The 22,848-nt window shown below is 37.1% G+C and overlaps 1 protein-coding gene across 2 annotated transcripts in view; it reads left to right on the top strand.

Moving 5' to 3' along the window:
- The window catches only part of RPN2 (ribophorin II), a gene marked incomplete in the record, with an annotated part of 690,715 nt that overhangs the window by 320,021 nt on the left and 347,846 nt on the right, over positions 1-22,848 (top strand). For both annotated transcript variants that reach the window (XM_044090218.1, XM_044090217.1), the window contains 1 exon segment: positions 21,654-21,848. In XM_044090218.1, coding sequence (XP_043946153.1) covers positions 21,654-21,848 — 195 coding nt within the window.

The following is a 22,848-nucleotide window of genomic DNA, read 5'->3' as shown; positions in this document are numbered from 1 at the left end:
ATCCAATGTATGACTGACCGCGACTCATAAGCATAAGGGTGTATAGATGGATGTAAGAGTGTGTACCTCAGACTGTCTCACCACTAGCCTGAATGCAGGTTTTGCATCTGTGAGACTGATTTCCATTTGGTCATTGGTACAATCATTTATTTTATTTTGTTTGTTTACCGGGTAATGTCTGACTGGGCATGAGGCCCATTTTCACCGGAGGCCCGGGGAGAAAAGCTCCACACATACAAATAGAGAAAGTATTAAACAATCAAATTGAACATGTATTAATCAACAATGTACAAAGCAAGTCGGTAAAGAAATTAGTTATATAACAATAATTAGCAAATAACTAACAGATAAACAAATTTAACAAAAAAATGGCACAGTTAGTGATAAAAACTAGCCACATGAGTTAATAGTGAGAACAATGTGATACAATAATAGCACGATAGTGAAATGCAATGTACATAACAGTTAAAGACAAAGCAGTATACGAGTATATATTGCTAACTGAAACTGAGTGTAGAATCAAGATAGCCTTCAGCAGTTAATAGTTGTAGCTTGAGAATGAGCTAGTTTAGGGTAATGTAAGGGAGTAGTAGGTATCTTAACTAGGAGTATGGCAGGTGCAGAGACACTGTTTTGCTAGATTGCAGACTGGGAGCCGTAATTGACTCTCCGGCTGACACGGACATTCTCCAAAAGGGCCTTACTGAAACGGACACCTGGTGTCAAAGTCATGGTCTCAAGCTAAATGCCAAAAAATGCATAGTCATCCCGTTTGGGAAAAACAAAACACCCATGAATTACCACATAGGTGGCAGCCCCCTTAATACAGAAGAGGTAATAAGAGATCTGGGGACCCAGGTAGATAGTAATCTCTCCTTTGACAATCATATTGCCAAAGTGGTTAGGAAATCCTTCTATGTAGCCCATCTAATTACTAAAGGGTTCGCATCTAGAAATAGAGGTTATAGTGCCCCTCTACTCGTCACTCATCAGACCCATCCTAGAGTATAATGCCCCATTTGGGATGTACCTCACAAGACACTTCCAACAGCTGGAAAGACCACAAAAGTACCTCACCAAGAGGATTACTGGTCTCAAACATATGTCCTATGCAGCCCGGCTGGAAAAACTCCAGCTGTACTCAGTGGCATATAGCTTACTCAGAGGTGATCTCTGCCTGACTTTCAAAGCCATGTCCAACTCAGAATTGATGGACATGCTCCACCTAAAGAAATCCAAGTCACTGCGAGCCACTCGGTCTAGTGAGCTAAACCTCGCCACAACAATAAATAGAACATGCTGGAGGGATAGATTCCTGTCACAGAGACTCCCCCATGCTTTGGAACAAAATTCCTAACGACATTAGGCAGAGCCCCTCACTAACACTCTTCGAGAGAAACCTTGACGAGTGGATGGGTAACAGAAAATACACCCCTGGGATAACTTCATTGGCTCTTCTTGACAGAGGCTCAGTTAATTAATCAATGGGGCGGCGAAAGCTGACACACTCTGGCTAGGCTTATAAATGCCCTTGGGCAGATAGCCTAGTACCTACCTAAGATGTTCTTTAAGGAGGGTTTTAAACTCATGAATGCTGGGGTTTTTAGCAATAGGCTGAGTAAGTGTGTTCTACAGTTTGCTTCACAATTGCGTCACTTACTCAGATAAGTGCCCCATTGAGGAACCCCTCCTGTGCCTTTTTGCTTACGGTATCTTTGTTCATATTTGTTAGATGTCACCTAGGAGGGATAAGTGTGAGTGTGGTCGTAGATTTCATACAAGGACTTACACACGAAATGTCTTTTCTGTCTAGGCCCGAAACACAATCACAAGTCCTGCTCCATTTGTTAGTCATTTGTTCCCAAACCCTTGAGTTGAAACTTTCCTCTCTCAACATCTTTTTGGATACTCAGCATTTTAAATTCTTGGCCCAGTCCAAGATGGCAAAATTTGCACCTCCAGATGTCCCTCTGCTGTCCAAGAAAAAGCTTGAGACTAGGAACTGAGTTATAGTCTGTTTCGGATTTACTTGCTGAGGTTACAGAACCTGCAGTATGTCAGGCTACTTCTCAGTTGCCTGCTACTGAGACCCCATCTGAGGATGGTATGGCTTTTGAGGCCCTGCGTATTTCAGATGAACTGCTACTAACCATTTCCGAGGGCCTTCACAGAGTCCCTCAAATATTAGGAAGGAGATGCTAGGTACTTTAATAGAGGTTTGGCAGGGTTTTGAACCTCCACATCATTCTAGGCAAATGTTACACCAAAAAAGAAAAAAAAAATATTTGACAGCAGCTAGAGAAAATGATTGGATTGAATTCTCCCTCAAGGCTTGTTTAAAGCTGTCATGGCTCTCAAACCTCCTTCATTTATCTCAAATGCCTACTGCTGTATCTTCTTAGGAAGAACAGGATTACAATTCAGACCATTTTTTAGATTATTCCTCTCGGTTACACTCACCTGGACAAATTTCTTTGTATGAAAAGGATTCTCTTTCTCCATACTCCCCTTTTGAGGAAGCTTCCTTTGGAGAAACTGTCCAAAATATGATGAAACATTTTGAATGGCAATCTACAAAAGTTTTTGACCTGCAGAAATGGTACTACAGTCTCTTGAAAATGGGCATTTCTGCTCCTTTCCCAATCCCTCCTGTACTTGAGGCTTTCCTGGATGCCTTCCAGTCCCCCTGTTCAGCACCTGACTTTTAACCACCAGTTCCAAAAAGACCAGACAGGTTTAATAAGGTACTTGATTATCATATATACTTGTATAAGAATCTTGTGCCTGACTTTTTGCAGTGTCTTTCTTCAGACATACCATCTAAGCTCCTCCCCAGTGCTAATGGTTTACCTATAGTCAAGGATAGTAAGGCTATGGATAAGTGGGATAAGAAGGTATATACTTCTACATTGGCTTTAGGGCAGTTAGCCATCAGTCTCAAATGACAAAATATTTGATTTCTTTACTTCAGTCCTTGAGCAAGGTTATGGTAGACCATCAAACTGCAGAAGCAAAACAAATGCAGAATCTACTTTCTCAGGCCACTCAAATAGCCAGTCACACCATTAAGTGCAACTATGATATTGCGGATGCCTCATGTAGGACTACATCTACTGGGTCTGTTGTCCTCAGTTATGCATAGCTACACAAGCCAGCCTATTCCTGAGGACTTCAAGTCAAAATTTTTAGTCCACCCCAACAAAGATCTTTTGTTTGGTCATCAGGCTGCCAGTCTGCTCTGCTCAAAACTTTCTAAAACCAATGCAAAACTATGAAATACGTCAGGCAGATTATACTTTCCTCTGTTCCTAGATAACACAGAAACTACCCAGCTAAATTTACATCCTTCCTCAGAAGGGATCCTAGGACAAACCAAAAACCCAGACAAACTCCTAGGTGAAGGTACTCTGACAAATCTCATAGGAGACCTCCATCTGGGAGGCCTCCCTGGGGAAATAAAAATCTGTGACCACTTTCACAACACAACCTTCCTTACCCTCAGTCTCCTCACTCTTCTTTCCAAAAGACTATCACTCTCCCCAGCCTAGTGGGAAACAATTACCACAGGCATATGGGTTCTGCCCGTCTTCAAGGATGGTTATGCCATGTCCTGGGTAAGTATTCCAACCTGAAAGGCATGCCACAACCTCCTCACAACCAGCTTCCTCAGCTCGTTCCCATTATTCTGGACTTCCTGAATCAGGGCTCCATTTAACAAGTCCCAAAAGGCTGTATGGGAAGAGGCTTCACCCTGTGGTCATGGCTTGAGTTTCTTTTATCACTGGTGTCCCCCCTTATTTTGTTGAGTTCAGGTTAGCTGATTTTTGTTCCTTCCTCCTGCCATCTTACTGAGATTTTTATAAATACATGAAGGGAACGTGTTGGGGTAAGTTAAGAGAAAGATTGGATTAGGAGTTTGAATAGGTCATTTACTTAAAGTAAGTAGAGAATATCATGCCCCAAAATTTGCTACTTTCTCAGAAATGGCATATTTTCAACTGGAAGCATCTTTGTAAATATTTCTTTATAGTTAGTAAAATGTAGCATATGTGTCAGATGCATGTGGGTGGTCTGGGGACATGGTTACATATTTTTGAGTATCTCTAAAATTTTGAGGTATGTCAGTTACAACATTAAACATTGCTGTTGGACTTCTGGCGAAGGAGAGCACATTTTTACCCAGCCTTTGTTTTGACAGGTCCCTCTGCAGTGGGTAATTAGACAAAGTAGGAGAAATTTGTTGTTGACAAAGAAAGTAATAACTAAAAAGTGGAAGCCACTGGACTAGTTTTTCATTTTAGATTTATATAGTTTGCTGTGAACATCAGGAAAAAATAATCTCTGAAAGCAGTTGACAGTGCTAGACAAGAGTTTCATAGTTAAGTGGCTTCTGTGGTTACAGTAAAATTAATCTGGGAATGGAGTAACATCAGGATGAACTTGCAGTGATGTCAAAAGGGACTAGGCTGGTTCCATGTTTGTGGAACATTTTTCTATTTTAGTGGTTTGCTCATGTTTGCAATGCAATACTACACACAAATGCTGATACTGGGTTTGTGCTAAGGAAGCATGTCAGCCTCTGGACACTACCTGCACCAGAACTTTTGAAAGCAGAGCTCTTTGGTGTACCCCATTGGATAACAAGCTTCTGTTTGGATGCCCAGCTGAGGATTTGTTTAAGAAGCTAAAGGAAAAGTGGGAGCTATGCAGTTAGTTGGACATCTTTTTTATTTCCCAGCTCTAAGGTATGCTAGAAAATCCTAGTGAAGGTTGTGACCTTTCTGTCCTAAGCAAAAGAAAACAAAACCTAAAAAGTAAAGGAAGGACTGCTATAGAAAACAATGGGCAAGCGTGACCACAGAAGGAAGCCTGGAGGGCGTTTGAGCCATGTCAGTCAGAGGGAGCAGCTATGACTCACCAAAGTTTGCCACTCTCTTCTCCCTCAAAACCCCACCCCATCTCTCAGTCTTTCCTCTTCTTGCCCTACCAAACATTTCCACCTGCCATAAGGATATGAAAGCAGAATGTTTTTTTTTTGTGAAACAGTAGGAGGCCATCATATATAACAGATGGATCTTCCATGTAGGGTTGCCACCTTTTCAGAAGCCCAAAGTGAGACATTTTTTGTACAAATGTCAGATTTTGCAAGGCAAAACATACCCACGGCCAGTACAAAGGACAAAACTTCACTTTGTTTGCCTAAATAAATGCTTATTCTTGTAGCATTTTAGTTGCTTATTCTGTTTCTTGTAACATTTAGGTGTTTCAGAAAATAGAATAACTGTTTTATGCAACTATTACATTAAATATTGGAAATATATTTGTCCTAATATCTCGGGACATTTGCCATTTTTTCAATTTTTATGCAGGACACAACTTCCCAAAGAGGGACTGTCCCTCGCAAAGTAGGGACAGGTGGTAACCCTACTCCCATGCAGTAAAACCTGGTTACAAGTTACTCTTTCAGAAGAAATCGGTATTTCTAGGCATTTCTCCTGTTCCCAAAGAGCACAGTTACATCTCCACATTTAGAAGATTTACTATCTCAGTGAGTCATTGAGAAAGTTCCACAAATAGAAAAAGGGACTGGGTTCTACTTAACATTGTTTCTATTTCCAAGAAGAGAAGGCAATCGTAGGCCCATTTTGGACCGGTTTGAGAGTTCTAAAGTTCAAAATGCTGTGTCTGCAGAGCCTTGTGGCTTTGCTCCTTTCACAGGCTTATATGTTGATATGGTCTCTAAAGGGCACTTATCTAAATATCCCCATAGCTAAGGTGGACAGGCATTTCCCCAAGTGCCTGGTTACAGTAATTGTTTTTCCAAAGGGCATCTATGAGCTTTTTGTGAACAAAGGTTACCCACATCTGCCCTTCTATGGATGACAGCCTTATTCAGGCAACATCTCTTCCAGAGTTTCAGGAGTCTGCACATCTACAGTGTACTATTTAGTTATTGCAATGTCCCATTCCACGAGTACCCTTTGTAATGGCAGATTGTCTTCTTTGACTGTGGTGTACCTTTCAAGATTAAGCCAAATCCTAAGAACCTCATAATGGATTTCTTAAGACGTAGTCTTCATGGGGGGGGGACTTGGTGGATTTGAGAGTGTGGGAACAGAATGTTCAGAAAAAATATCAACATAAAATAAATATTATCAAAAAACAGGCACTAGTGCGAAGAACAAGTATAGTGTTAACGTTCCAAAGTTAATGTTTGTTCAAGCAGCCAAGTCCAAATGCTGTTTATGCAAGTTCGTTTATTAATTAAATAAAATAGCAAGTAAAACACGGATAAGCGCTTTCGCCAAAGTTAGCTTCTTCAGATCCTACAGACAATGAATCAAAGCAGCATATTTTATAATCAACGTAATTCAACATAATGAAATAATTGTAGCAATTAGATGGGTTAATTAAAAGCAATTAAAATTCAGTCACATGGACTGAAAAGACAGTTTTATATCACATAAATGCAAACAAAATGTATATTTAAATGCAAATAAAATATATATACACTAGAACATCCTCATACAGAATTTTTGATTCTTTGAGATGTTTATGATGTATTAATATTTTAAGATATGGATTAAAATAATTGATGAAATTGTAATGTATATAAATATAAATATGAATAAATAGCCTTCATGAACATCAAATAAATGTGAATATTTATACATGTAAAATATATGCAATGTATATATGTTTATAAATGTAAAATTATATAATATAATGTATGTATGTATGTGAATCTGCATGTATGTGAAATTGGTGAATAAATAGATGATTAAATAAATAAATAGTATATTGTGTTATGGATTATAAATATAAATATAAATATATGTATGTATAATAATGTTGTATAAAAAATTTTGTGAGCAAAATATGAAATTATTTATAAATGTGTAGGAGCAATATTAGTAATAAAATTATGTTAAAATATTAAAAATGGGTGGAAATGAATGAATATAATTATTAATGCTTGTTGTGTGTAAAATGGTGAAAATGAATGTATAAATGTATAAGTATAATAGAATATGATGGGTGGATGTATGCATATAAAAAAAGTTAACTGTGATATGGGATATACATGTATTGTGTATGATTCTGTGATGAGATACTGTTGTTATAAAGGACATGTGTATGGTGAAGGGCAATATAGTTGTCTAAAAACAACAACTATATATATTCTTATTTAATGTGCCTACGTTGTTTGAGATAAGGCTTTATTGATGCTCTTTCATTTAAACCATTTCCTTTGTCTGCTCTGAGTTGAATAATCCAACCACTCTCCCTTCCTTCTGTATGGCACCTTATATTCCCTCCCCTCTCATTAGGTGTTATTACTTCTAAAACTCTGAATGTAAATGTGTGGGAGTCCCCTACTTGTCCTATGTGCTTAGCTAAAGCATTGTTAAGATTTTTCTTTCTAATGTTGTAACAATGCTCTCTCATCCTGTCCCATAGGCAACGATTAGTTTTGCCTACGTAGAATGAAGAGCATGAATTACATACTGCTAAGTACACCACATGGCAGGTCATACAATTAGCATCTGCAGTAAAGTGAAATTCTTTGTTCAAATCTGGATGTATAAAAGTAGAATCAGTATTAATTAATGAACAAAAATTACAGTGTCCACATGGTCTAGTGTTCCCTTCTGATGGTATATCTTTCCTGCCCTTGTTATAGCATAATAGCCTTTTAAGGTTTCTTTTGTTCCTATATAGGAACGATGGCTTGTCCCCTACTATATCCTTAATTCCATCATCAGTCATTAAAATATCCCAATACTTATTAATAATGTATTTAATTTCATTATTGTCCCTGGTAAAAAAAGTGGAGAATTTAACTTTATGTGAAATTATAGTGCTAGTATTACCTTTTATGATACCTGGTCCAAAGTAAGGGGCACCTTTATTTGCACGTGTATCTGCTGTTATCTCTAAGTGTTCTACTATTTCATTGGACCTATATCCTCTTTCTAATAAATTATTTTTCAAATTATTTAAATCACTTTCTAGACCAATTTCAGTTGCGTTCATCCTTGACATTCGTAGGGCCTGCCCCTTCATAATGTTTTTAAAAACATATGTTGGGTGCATACTAGTCCTGAATAAAAGCATGTTCCGATGACAGTTTTTCCTGTAAATGCCTGTATTAATTGCTCCGCATGGTAATTTTTCAATAAAAAGGTCCAGGAAGTCAATCTTATTTATATTCCATTTTGCTGTAAATTTTAAACAGTTGTTCATGTTATTAACAACCGTAATAAAATTTTGTAAATCACTCAAAGTGCCATCCCATAAAATAAATAAATCATCTACAAAGCGCCTATAAAATTGTACGTTAGATTTAAATAACATATCCTGGAAGAGCACTGCTTCTTCCCAATGGGCCAGAAACATGTTGGCGTAGCTATTGGCACAAGGAGTGCCCATAGCTGCGCCATCACATTGCCTATAAATATAATTTTCAAACATGAACACATTGTTTTCCAAGACTATTTCTAAAAAGTGTGTTATTAAATCAATTAAAGTGTCAGAGTATTCACTATGATTCTTCAGATAAGAACTAACAAAAGTCATTCCTAATGCATTAGGAATTACTGTGAAAAGTGATTGTACATCTAAAGTAACCAGTATTAAGTTTTCTATAGATGTACAATCCTTCAAATTATCATATAAATCTGTTAAGAATTGCTTTGAATCACGCAACACATGCGAATTAGTGTCTAAGATACATCTTAGGTGTTTTTCAATAAAAACTGATAAGTGTTCAGTCACCCACCCTCTTCCTGAGACTATTGGTCTCATTGGTGGGTCAAAAGGATTTTTATGAATTTTCGGTAGGCCCTGAATAATTGGAATGGTGGGTGTTTGTATGTATAGATATTCGTATAAATTTTTGTTAATTAGGCCGCTTTTGTAGATGTCTGATAAAATATTATATATATCAATACACTTTTTGCTCACAGATTCAATATTTTCCATAACATAAAATTTGTCCTGAAGCATAAATTTCATTTTCTGTATATAATGTTCACTGTCTAGAATCACTATTCCAGATCCTTTGTCTGCCGGTCTGATTGAAATATTTGATTCATTTTTTAATTTATTTAAACTAGTTCTTTCTTTAAAATTTAAATTATCAGATCTTCTCTTGTTTCTTTTTTCATAATGTTTTTTATTATTGAAAAACTTGTGAAGCTCGTCTTCAGTGACTTTAAAATATGCTTCAACTAAAGGATGGTTAACTGGTATGAAGTCACTTAAATTTTTAAAATCGAACGGTCTATTATTACTATTGGTGCTTGTATTATGTATCGTGGCTTCATCTTTTGAACTGAACATATGCTTCAACATTATATTGCGACAGAAGATTTTTAGATCTGTAATTGTATCAATGATCCCACTATTAGTATGTGGTATAAAATTCAAGCCTTTGTTTAGAAGTTCCACATCATCACTTGTTAGTTCAAAACTAGATAAATTAAAAATTAACCCTAGTGGTTGTTGTTCCACATTTTCTTCAGGGTAGTGGGTTGAGGAGCTTCCCCTGATATCTTTCTTTTCTGCCTCCCCCTGCTCATTGATCGGGCCCTCCTTGGCCCTCTGTCTTGACGTATAGCTAAAGGGAAGGACAATCCAGTTGCTGTTTCCATAGTGTTAATATTTTCTCTTATCTTTGGTCTTACTACTGGTGTTAATGGCGCCTTGCTATTGGTGTTAGCATTAGTGATACTAACTTTTGGATATAGATTTTGGTTGGTAGTATCACTTGTGTGTGTTAAATGTATGACATCTGATGAATCATTGCAAATATTATCTGATTCATTACATGGTGTTGTATGTCCATCTGGAATAGCTGTTAAATAGCTGTTACTTCCAGATTTTTCAGTTAAATCAGTTATATTGACAGTGCTTTTGTTAATTTCACTAACATTCATATTCGATGAATTATTTGAAATAATTACATTAATTTCATCATACTTCTGTACATTATTGTTAGTACTTTTATTAGATTCAACATGGTCATGCATAACATTGTAACTACTATCTGTATTAGAGTTAGTAGTAGAAGGCCTTTCATTAACATGTTCAACTGTTGGTCCATTTCTAACAACATTGTTAGTGTTGGGAGCATACCTAGGCCAAGTAAAGACATTACCATTTTTAAAATCTCTAAAATCTCTAGATACTTTTGATTTCTTCTGTTGGAACAATTTATGTTCATATGCTGATACACAATCCAACATATTTTCAAACAATGCATTAACAACATTTTCTGTAAAATTGTCAAAAAGTTCTGTTTGTTTAACATTTATATCGTCTATTAATATTTTTTCTTGAGGTAGAAAAAAGTCAATTAATAATTGTAGGTACTTACGGCTAGTATCAATATTGATACGCTGCCATAATGTCAACAATTCGGGATATTCCTGCCCTTGTCTGGGCATTGAAAAAACTCGTAATCCACGTGGTATTATATTGTTTTGTAAGCAGAATTCAAAGTGTATTTGTTGAATCTGCAAACGTTTAAGTTTATAAAAATCCTTTTCGATGTCACTGAGTATTCTATTTAGTCTCTCCATGTCGACCATAGGTTTATCGCTATCATTCGCAGCAGTATTGTCCTCCAAGAACCATGATGGAATTGAAGTTCCGTTTAAATATTTCCGGAAGCGCTTCCTTGCCCCGGTGTTCACTTCTGGGCTTCTGCGTGATCGTAACGTTGTCTACGCCTCGGTATTCACCTCTTGGCTTGTAGGCAAGTTCTATATCTGTCATCCTGTCTTAGTTAAAGATTTCCGAATAGAATACCTCGTTCCTCAAGTTGGGCTGGCAAATTAGATAAGTAATAAATAGTAGCGATGTCAGTCCAACAGATAAATGCACATGTACCAAGTAGTAAAAATAATATCAAAAAACAGGCACTAGTGCGAAGAACGAGTATAGTGTTAACGTTCCAAAGTTAATGTTTGTTCAAGCAGCCAAGTCCAAATGCTGTTTATGCAAGTTCGTTTATTAATTAAATAGCAAGTAAAACACGGATAAGCGCTTTCGCCAAAGTTAGCTTCTTCAGATCCTACAGACAATGAATCAAAGCAGCATATTTTATAATCAACGTAATTCAACATAATGAAATAATTGTAGCAATTAGATGGGTTAATTAAAAGCAATTAAAATTCAGTCACATGGACTGAAAAGACAGTTTATTTTTTATACAACATTATTATACATACATATCATATTTATATTTATAATCCATAACACAATATACTATTTATTTATTTATTTAATCATCTATTTATTCACCAATTTCACATACATACAGATTCACATACATACATACATTATATTATATAATTTTACATTTATAAACATATATACATTGCATATATTTTACATGTATAAATATTCACATTTATTTGATGTTGTTCATGAAGGCTATTTATTCATATTTATATTTATATACATTACAATTTCATCAATTATTTTAATCCATATCTTAAAATATTAATACATCATAAACATCTCAAAGAATCAAAAATTCTGTATGAGGATGTTCTAGTGTATATATATTTTATTTGCATTTAAATATACATTTTGTTTGCATTTATGTGATATAAAACTGTCTTTTCAGTCCATGTGACTGAATTTTAATTGCTTTTAATTAACCCATCTAATTGCTACAATTATTTCATTATGTTGAATTACGTTGATTATAAAATATGCTGCTTTGATTCATTGTCTGTAGGATCTGAAGAAGCTAACTTTGGCGAAAGCGCTTATCCTTGTTTTACTTGCTATTTTATTTAATTAATAAACGAACTTGCATAAACAGCATTTGGACTTGGCTGCTTGAACAAACATTAACTTTGGAACGTTAACACTATACTTGTTCTTCGCACTAGTGCCTGTTTTTTGATATTATTTTTACTACTTGGTACATGTCATCTCTGACATCGCTACTATTTATAAAATAAATATTGTAGTGATACTGACCATCAAAGCCTCTAAACCTTTCAGGCAGTTGGAAATAGTACATTCACAGACAGGTTGTACTTGCAGTAATTTGGTCTCTCAACAGGTAAGGAGGAGACACATGCTTACATATAATGCAGGTGTGTGGGAGTTCTGTCCAGAATTGGGTCTAACCGTGAGGGCTGTATATCCTATCCCAGTAGAATGATTTAGCAGACCACTTGAGTAGAACACAAGTGGACTTCAGCAAATGTATGTTAAACAGTTGCATGGTTCTGGACTTTGCCCATAAGTCGGGTGTGCAAGTAGACATTTTTGCTTCTCCAGAAAGCATAAAACTGAGCAAATATTGCAGCAGGATACCAACACTAGAAACATTGGCAGTAGATACCTTTCCTGTACTCTGGACAGGTCTGCTTTCATATGCTTTCCTTGGTATTACCTTGATCCCCATGGTATTGCAATATGCAAGGGAAGTCAGGACAAGAATGTTACTGGTAGCACTGTTTTGTCCAGGCAGCATGGTTTCTCCTTCCTGCTATGCCTAGAAAGTGAAGAACCACTCCTGCTGTCACTGTGGGCCTATTGACTGTAACAAGGCATCTGTGATTCACCCCACCCTATGGACACTAAGGCTAATGGTGTGGATGGTGCATCACTCATCCCTTGCAGGCACATGTTCTCTGAAGGCGCACTTCTGATTTTTGGAGATGCAGGAAAACTCAGCACAAGGAAATCTTGCATAACAAAGGGTAAACTGTTCTCTTATTTGTGCCATAACAGAGGACAGGACCCAGACTTACTCTCATCCTCATCTGTGTGTTAGACTTATACAAAATAGCACTTTCTTATGCCTGTCCAAAAGTGTATGCCTCTATTTTTATATGTCTACCTATTGGCCCTCTTTTCTCCAAATTCATTAAGGGTAGGACTAATTTTAAGACCAGTCAAAAGGGAAATTTCTCCACCAAAGAACCTGCAATTTGTGCTGTTCGAGCCAGCTATTTCCATGCCAGTAAACTTTTTGGTTTGGAATGTTACCGTGCTGGTAGCCTTGACCACAGCTAGGCAAATTTTAGGCTGTCATGTGTAGGAGGCCTTACTGTTCTTCCATAAGAGTAGGTCCACTTCACACTGAATCCATCTTTTATGCCTGTAGTGGCTACAGAGTCATCCTTGAACCAGGGTAAATGGCTTCTTGTATTTTTTCCATGCCATCAAAATTGGGTCGAAAGAACTTTACATTTCTTAAATGTGCATAGAACAATTGAAATTTTACCCAGAAAGGACAAAGCACAATAGGAAATCTGACCACTTTTGTATTACCATTGCCAAGGGCAGTCATTGAAGACCAGTCAACAAATGCACCATTTCAAAATGGATAGCTCATTGCATTGCTTTTTATATTTATATACTCACCATGGTTCGTCTGTCCCAGGTCTAGTGAAACCTTTCTAGCACCGCAGCTACCACCATAGCCTTCCTGAGAGGCATTACTACCCTGACCATCTTGAAAGCAGCTACCTTGCCCTGTTTGCACACCTTTTGCAAAACATTACAACTTGGCTAGTATTTCCAAGGCCACCGCCATACTACAATGCCTTATGAGCCCTGCCCCCCCAAGAGGCCAGCGACCCTGTGGTCCGTCATCTCTGGGAGAGCCATCCCAAAGGTCAGTACTACAATGTGAATTACGAAGAACATAATACAGTTGTGCTAGAAACCTACAGTGGTAGATTTTTCAATATATTTAATATTGTTGTACCAGTACCTTCTTCTGACGCTCTGTCTGGGATACCACTGGGTTGGGGTTTATACCTCATGTAGCCCATTTACACGTTTCATTTCTACCAGTACATTCATCACCCTGCTTAACAGGATTGGGTAGCAGCCAGGAGAGAGAGTTTTTAGGGTTATTCTGGTTGTAGTCTTCCACCTGAAATGGGTCATCCCCAGGTGGGGTATGCTGTGGCACTAGTGAGCAAATTGTACCTGCTAGGGCAAGAATTATCTGAATATGGCTTCATCTGACCACTTTATACCACCAACATCCTGACATCATTGCATATTCCCTCCCACGATGATGTCAGGATGTTCTTTGCTTTATCTAACTACTTTGTATCACCAGCATACTGACATCCTTATTAGAGGGAATCTGCTGGCCCTGGAGAGGAAAGGTAGAAGAGCTTTGGAAGTTCTGTCCATCATACTTCTGCAGATAGAAATCCTAAGGGTCAATACTGTATCACTGAATGTACTCTAGCATCTATAATTATGGTTCAATTCTTAACAGGGTGTACTTTCCCATTTGTGTTTAACTGGTTGTATCGCTTACTTTTTACATTTACTTGCATACAATAATGTATTCTGCTATTATAAGAAAATAATGTGAGCCTTATTAGAAGAATACAGGATTTGAGTAATACCAAATAGTCAAACTTTGAAATGAGCTTTTCTATGGCAGGTTCATGTACTGCACATATCTTTTTGAGGGTCCAGCTAAACTCTACTACAAATTGAAGAGACAAATGCTCTAGCTAGGATGCCGAGTCCTTTAAAACTAGACTAGAATTAGGTAATTTCCTATTAAATTTACAAAGCTGAGGAGTCATCTGTGGAATCATCTAGACTGTCTGATTTTAAGTCCAGATTAGGCAGGCATATGGATACCCATAAATTCTGTGGTGAGGATTTATCCTCTTAGCATCTGCCAGGACTTTGTATTCTGACAATGAAGAGAGACGGAATAGTGATGACATGAGTGACAGGATGGTGTTTGATTGCTTTGTCATACAATGAGCTCTCAGATTGCACTTTTGGAGGAAGGCACTGGCTGTGAGACAGAAAATTGTGGGTATGGAAGTCATCAAACCATTGTGAAAACTACACATTTGAAAATAACTTTGAGTACAGAGGTATTAGTATTGCATTCAGGGTTATGATGAAGATGATTTTTTTTTTCACTTCCTGGAGGCATCTGTTTCAGTAAAGAAGTTTGGTGCAGACAGATGGAGCTCCAATGGAGAGCTAGGAGACTGGGATTCGATTAGTGACCCTATTGCTGAAGAAGCCATGTAGGGCGAGTGAGGAGTGAAGCGGTGTGGCCTTGCTCGCCTCTCCTAGGTAGCAAGGTGGAGTTGACTTGCATCCAGAGGCACATAATGTGATCTCCTTGGTGGAGACTAGACAAACTGCAGTTCATACTATGCGAGGAGGGACGGGGCTGCTTGGAGAGACTCTTGTGGAAGTGAAGATATGCCTTACACAGTTGGCTCATTGCATGTCCCCTCCTTAACATTTTAATAAGTGCACGTTAGGGTTGGGGAGAGAATGGAAAGACCTTCAGCTGCTTTGATTGCTGCCTGGATGATCCCTCTCTGTTGTTTCTCGCCCTGTGATGGATAAAGAGCAGATCTGATAAGTCAGCAGGCCTCGGGGACAAAAAGCACATAAAGTGTCAAGAGTTGTTACACATACACACACACTCACACACACACACTCACACACACACACTCACACACACACACTCACACACACACACTCACACACACACACTCACACACACACACTCACACACACACACTCACACACACACACACACACACACACACACACACACACACACACACACACACACACACACACACACTCACGCACACTCACGCACACTCACGCACACTCACGCACCAACAGATATTTTGTATTGAAAAAGTACAAAATAGGATGTGCAGATCTCTTTTGTAGCATAACAGTGGCTGCTCTGTTATATACATACATAATCAAATAGTCCAATGGTACTAGAAAACTTATTGAAAAGCCAAGAATTTGCATGCTTATATCTATACTGTGACTAAAATAACCGGTAGGTGCAGAAATTTGAAGGTTATTGATGCTAGAAGCAATGAAATAAATGGGAGAGGATCAGCTTTCGAAATAGAGCAGTGTGCCTCAATGCAGAAAGAGGAAAGGATCTTCTTTTTAACCCTCTGCAGATGAGGGTGATCAGTTACCCAGGTGGGGGGGGAGTATTTTTGCGTCTTGCTCAAGAATTGAAAAATGAGGAGATTGGAATATTGACTAGAGAATAGATAGAGAACTGCTGGCCTTGTACCAGACTGTGAAGAAATAAGCGCTTAGTGGTAGAATGAAGCTGTTTACTTTACCAGTCGTCGTTTCTTTATACTTAGCTGTGGATATGTGAGCATTAATCAGTGACCAAAATGACCGAATTACTGATAAAACTAACAGAAATGAGGATCCTTGTCAGAGTAGCTGGACTCAGCCTCTCTGATCGAGTGAGGAAGTTGGCTGACTTGCTAGATCTACTCAAGAAAAAAAAATTATAAAGACCAGTAGACAGCTGGGAAACCAACAAATTAACAAACTGGAATTCGTGTATAAAATCTTTATTACCGCTTTCATCAAGACTACTTCAGAATGAACATCTCCAACATCAACCAGAATTTATACAAATGTTTAACCAGTCACAACTACCCTACTATTTAACATGGCAATAATTAAGTTAAAGTAACACTCAAATTCATTCTTTAAATTACATAAAACATTCAGCACATAAAAACATTCAGTTATAGTTAATATAAACCCTCCTGTTTTTAAAAAAACACTTAATATTAACCATATCATTCAATCCAGGTAACCTATCAGCACATAGTTTTATCTGCCAGAATGCTTCTTTTTGTTTTAAATAATTTTTAACCCCCCACCCCACCCCGAGATCAAAATACCCCTGTTTTATGACGGAGAAGAAGATTTTTTTTTTATATCTCTGACAATGTAAAGTGTTCTTGTATAAGACATTGTTAGAGTCCTTCTTTTTAATACAATATAAATGTTCCCTTATATGTTCATAAGTCCTCGAGGTAGTCATCCCAACATAAAAAGCAGAACAACCAGCACAAACACAGATGTAACTAAGCCCCCTACTTTTACAATTAAACATCCTAGTAATAGTTATAGTATAAGGTAGGTTGTCCAATAACAAATAGGAGCTTTCTAAAATGTAACAACACACGTTCCATAGACCACACTTAAACATCCCATTTTATTTCTGGCTAAAGAAATTACTGGGAATAATTTTAGTGTTGTCATGCTGTAACAAAGTTTTTAAATTAACATTACTCTTGTATACAAACTAGGTGAACTTGCAACTACATTAAATAATGTCTTATTCCCTTGTAAAATGTTTCAGTTATTTTGAATAATGGTACATATTTCCTGACTATCCACTGTCATTTCTAAACTACAAACCAGCCTTCTCTCAGTGCTGTTATCCTTCCCAGAAATAGCCTTCCCACTAACAAAGGGATGTTTTAAAATGGGAGGAAATGTATTTCTCTTAATTATTATTTCTTCTTCAATATTCTTTAAAAATGCTTCATTGTAACCCCTATCCAAGAATAACTTAGTTATAAAGGAACATTCTTCTCTCAAACATAATTCATTAATGGTCATTCTCCTTGTTCTTGTATATTGGCCTCTAGGCAAGTTTTTAATAAAACCAGGTGATTGCTATTGTTAGACAAGTAACTTTAAAAGTTTTCTTTCAATGAATGCAGCTCTCAAAACTTATAGAATGAGAGTCCCAGTTTGATCCAGTTTTTCAGAAAGAAGCAGTTAAGCAAAGTGCACATAATTGCCACTTTGCAAATAGTAAAGTGAACACCTTCAAATGAATGAGTAAAGCTCATGAGGGAAGAACCAATCAGAAGGAAGGCATTCTGTAAAGGGGACGGTCCATTATGTCATTACTGAGAGTTTGAACAGCAGTGGAGCCGATGAGAAGGAGGAAGGATTTTGACAAACTGCCTTTACTCTCCCCCTCAAAGAAAGATTCAACTGAATTTGTTAAAAATGGGGCGAGGCCAAAAACTTTTCCAAGGAAGGAGAAAAAGACAGAAAGGGTTCGGACACTATGAACACGGGGATGAATCAGGTCGGATTCATCAACGGACGACTAGACAGGTATGAAAACAAGGTATGTAACCTGTCAAATTTTGAATTGAGTGACATTCACAAAAATGTTTTAAAGCTAGGCTTAACATCTGTTCCTACTCCAAGGGCTGAGCTGTCCAGAACTTTTAGATTTGAAAGCATTTTCAAGGAAGTTAAATGTACGCTATATTTTGAGTGATGTTAATATAAGAGAATCTTTGTTTATAAAACCTTCTAGTTATAATCCCACATTGAATCACACCATTAAGGTGTTTGAAACTCCATGTGAAAATGCCATCAGGAAACTTTTTAATAACAAAATTAAAGGAAAAAGGTTCTTTAATTTATGTATTCAGGAAAAGCAGGCTTTGAATGAAATTAAGAAAACTATAAAGTTAAGAGTAATGAAGGCTGACAAGGGGAGTAGTCTTGTATTAATGGGCCAAGAGAAATATATTGAAAGTATTGAGGAGATGTTGAGTAATGAAGATGAATATGTAAAAACTATAAGTTTGTGTGATAATGAATGGTATAAATACGTATATTCCTTTTTATATGACAATTTCATGGAGGGCAGTTTGGACCAGGAAATGTATAATTTTTGCAATATATTTAAATCCTAGGGTAGGTGTGTTCGGCATTCCAATTTGAATTTGACAATCCTCCCTTTTCAGCCTATTGTTTCTGCCCCAAATTATATTACAGATGGCATTTCTTTGTTGATAGATGCCTTATTAAAACCATTAGTTGTTAGTTTGGGTTCATATATTAAGGCTTTGTGGAACTTTTTGTATAAGTTCCGTGAGTTTAATGTTGCATACAAGTTTTTGCCTGAGAAAAACATTATTTGCACGGTTGATGTTTGCTCTTTATTTACTTCTATACCCCAAGAAGAAGGGGTTGAGTATGTTAGACAGTTTTTAATTACGTTCTCTGACTTTTCAACCCATCAAATTAATTTTTATTGTAGTTTAGAAGTTTTATTAAATAACTATTTTATTTTCAGTAACCAGTTTTATAAACAGAAGAAAGGGGTGGCTTTGGGGGTCCCCAGCCTCCCCGTCTTTTGCAAATTTGTTGGGGTGGTGGGAATTTGTTTTAAATTCTATCAAAGATTCCATCCGCGGTGGTGCAGCGGTAGTGTTGTTGCCTCACAGCAAGAGGTTCTCCTATTTGATTCTCGGCTGGAGTGCAGGGAGTGCCTTCTGTATGGAGTCTGCATGTCCTCCCCGCAGTTGGATGGGTGTTCGAAAGACATGCGTAAATGGACGTGCCTTCATTGAAGGTTGGACGTCGAGCTGGCACCTCAGTGTTCGTTAAAATCTACTGCCAATCATTAGCGGACTGGAGTTCCATTGTGGCAACCCCTAACCGGGAAAAGCCGAAAGACAACCAACCAAAGATTCTTTTAAAGTGTGCTTTTATAAGTGATTTGTTAACTATTTGTTTTTTGTGCTTGAAGGAACAGCAACTGATTATGAGAAGTTTTTAAAAGCTTTAAATGAGAAGTCTGAGTTTTTCAAGTTTGTTATGGGTGACTGCGGTACCCATATTCATTTTCTAGATGTGTGGGACTCTTCGTTCTAGGAGTTTTGAAAGCTGCATTCATAGAAAAAAAAACATTTACTAACAGTTATTTGTCTAACAAGAGCAATCGCCCAGGATTTAAGAAAAACTTGCCTAGAGGCCAGTATACAAGAGCAAGCAGAATGACCACTAATGAATTATATTTGAGAGAATAATGTTCCTTTATAACCAGGTTATTCTTGGATAGGAGTTATAATGAAGCATTTTTAAAAAATATTGAAAGAAGAAATAATTAAGAGAAATACATTATTTTCCCCCCATTTTAAAACATCCCTTCGTTAGTAGGAAGGCTGTTTCTGGGAAGGATAATAGCACTGAGAGAAGATTGGTTTGTATTTTAGAAATGACAGTGGATAGTCATAAAATACATACCATTATTCAAAATAATTGGAAAATTTTACAAGGGAATAAGGAATTATTTAATGTAGTTGGACGTTCACCTAAGTTTGTATGTAAAAAAATGTTAATTTAAAAACTGTTACAAGACAACACTAAAATTGTGCCCAGTAATTTCTTTACGCAGAAATCAAATGAGATGTTTCTGTGGTCTACGTAACCATTGTTACATTTTAGAAGGCCCCTATGTATTATTGGACAACCCACTCTGTACTATAACTATTACTGGGAGGTTTAGTTGTAAAAGCAGTGAGGTTATTTACATCTGTGTTTGTGCTGGTTGTTCTGCTTTTTATGTTGGAATGACTACCAGAGGACTTTATGAACGTATAAGGAAACATTTATATTGCATTAAAAAGAATGACTCTAACAATGTCTTACACAAGCACACTTTACATTGCCAGAGATGTAAAAAAATTCCTCTTCTCCGTCTTAGAACAGGGGTATTTTGATTTCAGAGGGGGGATTTTAAAAATTATTTAAAAGAAAAAGAATCATTGTGGCAGATGATGGGTTACCTGGATTGAATGATATGGTGAATATGAAGTGTTTTAAAAAAAAAAAAAAAACAGGAGGGTTTATATTAACTATAACTGAATGGTTTTATGGGCTGAATATTTATGTATTTTAATGAATGAATGAGAGTGTTACTTTAACTTAATTACTGCCATGTTAACTAGTAGGGTAGTTGCGGTTGGTTAAACATTTGTATAAGTTTTGGTTGATGTTGGAGATGTTTATTCTGAAGAAAGCGGTAATAAAGATTTTGTATGCTAATTCCAGTTTGTTAATTTGTTGATTTTCCTGCCGGCTACTGGTCTTTACAAGTTTTTTTCTTGAGTTGGTCTTATTTAGCTCCTCTCTGGTGTTTTTTGTGGTTTGACTTGCTAAATCTCTTGAATACAGCCACTGATCCTCCATGCTGAGAGGAGTAAATTGAATTGATATGCACACCTTGTTGGGCTGCTTCCTGGGCACTTCCCACTGGAGATTTATTGAGCATAACCCATGATGAGAAGACTCTGGGCAGTCACAAGACTCACTGAACAGATTTGTGTCCCAGAGACCCCCCCCCCCCATCTGTGCAATAGACTCCCTCTCCACTTCAAGCAGAGTACCTCATTATCCCTTTTTAAGCACAACCTGGATAACTGGATGAGAAACAGAAAGTACACCCCATGGGATTCCACCCGTGTCCCTGCTGGACAGGGGCTTTGGGTGCTGAGTTGTCTAAACATAGGCTAAACTGTTGGCTAGGCTTATAAGGGCCTCAGAGCAAATAGCCTAGTAACCTCCTATGGAGAGACTGGATCTCTGTTTACCTAAAAATATTTTTTTTTCGGGGGGGGTACCACAAGTTGAGCTGGGGACTGTTATGGATAGAATATGTTCTACCTGCTTAACTTGCTGTCACTGCAGTCCTTACCTGAAAATGGTTTAGAAAATAGTGATATTAAGTCTCACTGTAAGATGCCTATGTGATTGAATTAAAGGCTGCATGAAGATCAGTGCCAAAACAATATGTATGCATTGTAAGAAGTACAATTATGCAGTTGTAGCTTCTGCATACATTTTTTTTCCTTGTCTGCATTTAATTTTACCAGCATTTTGAAATTTATGGTATAATGATGCTTACTTGCAAGAAACACTGTAATTCTGCACTGTTAACTCCGTATACAGTTTTGTTGCATACTGAGTATATGATCAATTTTGTTGTCATCCATTTTTTTCCCCGACAGACATTTGTTCGTCTACATAACCAGAAGACTGGACAGGAGGTGATATTTGTTGCCGAGCCAGACAGTAAAAATGTTTACAAGTTTGAGTTGGATGCTGCTGAAAGAAAGACAGAGTTTGACTCTGCATCAGGTGTCTATTCTCTGCACTTGATTATCGGTGATGCAACTCTTGAAAATCCTGTTCTCTGGAATGTGGTATGTCCTTTAGAACTTTTTTTTCTATGCCTGCACTCTTTGCAAATGAATGTATATCTGCCCAGCAGTACATTGTTGACATGTTTTCATAAGGACAGTTTTTTTAACACAATTCTTGAATTATTACTTAAGACATAAGCAAACATAAATTTATATAAAAGAAAACAAGCCATATTAGCATATTCTCAGTTACAAATATTATGCATCAAATGTATGCTTTTGTACAACTATCATCAATCCAGCACTACATAAATTGCTCAATTTCTGCCTTCTCTTTAACCTCAGTCCTCCAAAACATTATTCTGCATGTATTGTTCACAGTTACCATTTTTTCTGTGTAATTTGGTCTTACCATTTTCTAAAGATCCCGCTTTGAGTTTTTTTATCTCTGTTAAAATATTCAGGACATAAAATATAGTTGGTTTAGATTCGGATTTCCATTTTTTAGTAATTGTGTTTTGACAGCCACCAAAATTAAACCGCTTAAAAGCACCATTTCCTTAGCTACAACCATTTGCTCTCCCAATATGAATTTTTAAAGTCTGCCAATTCATTGCACTCCCAAATCAAATGTTCCTAGTTACCTCTCTTCTCCAACACATCTGCAACATCTGGCATCTACCTGAGGAAACATTCTTTGGAGTCTGTTTGGGTTATAAAAGTACCCTTGCAAACACTTCCAAGCAGAAAATCTAGATCTTTTAGGCTGTTGCATATTTGGTAGCTGTGCATATGTTCTCCCATTGTTTCCTTGTGAATTGCTTACCTAGTCTCTCTTCCTAATCTTTTATAAACTGCTCTAATGGATTCCTATCGTTCTTGTGCAATATTTTATATGCTGTACTAATTATCTCTTTTTGTAACAATTGTTTCAGTTCTAGATTCAACTAAAAACTCTACCAGGGCAGGTCTTTCACTTTCTCCTAGCCCTTTCTCTTTGCATACGCTGACATTAATTCCAGGAAGGGAAGGCAGTCCTTAGCCTGCAGTCCAAATGTAT

Source organism: Protopterus annectens, chromosome 12.part0 (assembly GCF_019279795.1).
Source record: "Protopterus annectens isolate FY-2018-M chromosome 12.part0, PAN1.0, whole genome shotgun sequence".
NCBI lineage: Eukaryota > Metazoa > Chordata > Ceratodontiformes > Protopteridae > Protopterus > Protopterus annectens.
Note: the sequence above shows the minus strand (reverse complement) of the source record. Positions and strands in the feature narration are given on the sequence as shown.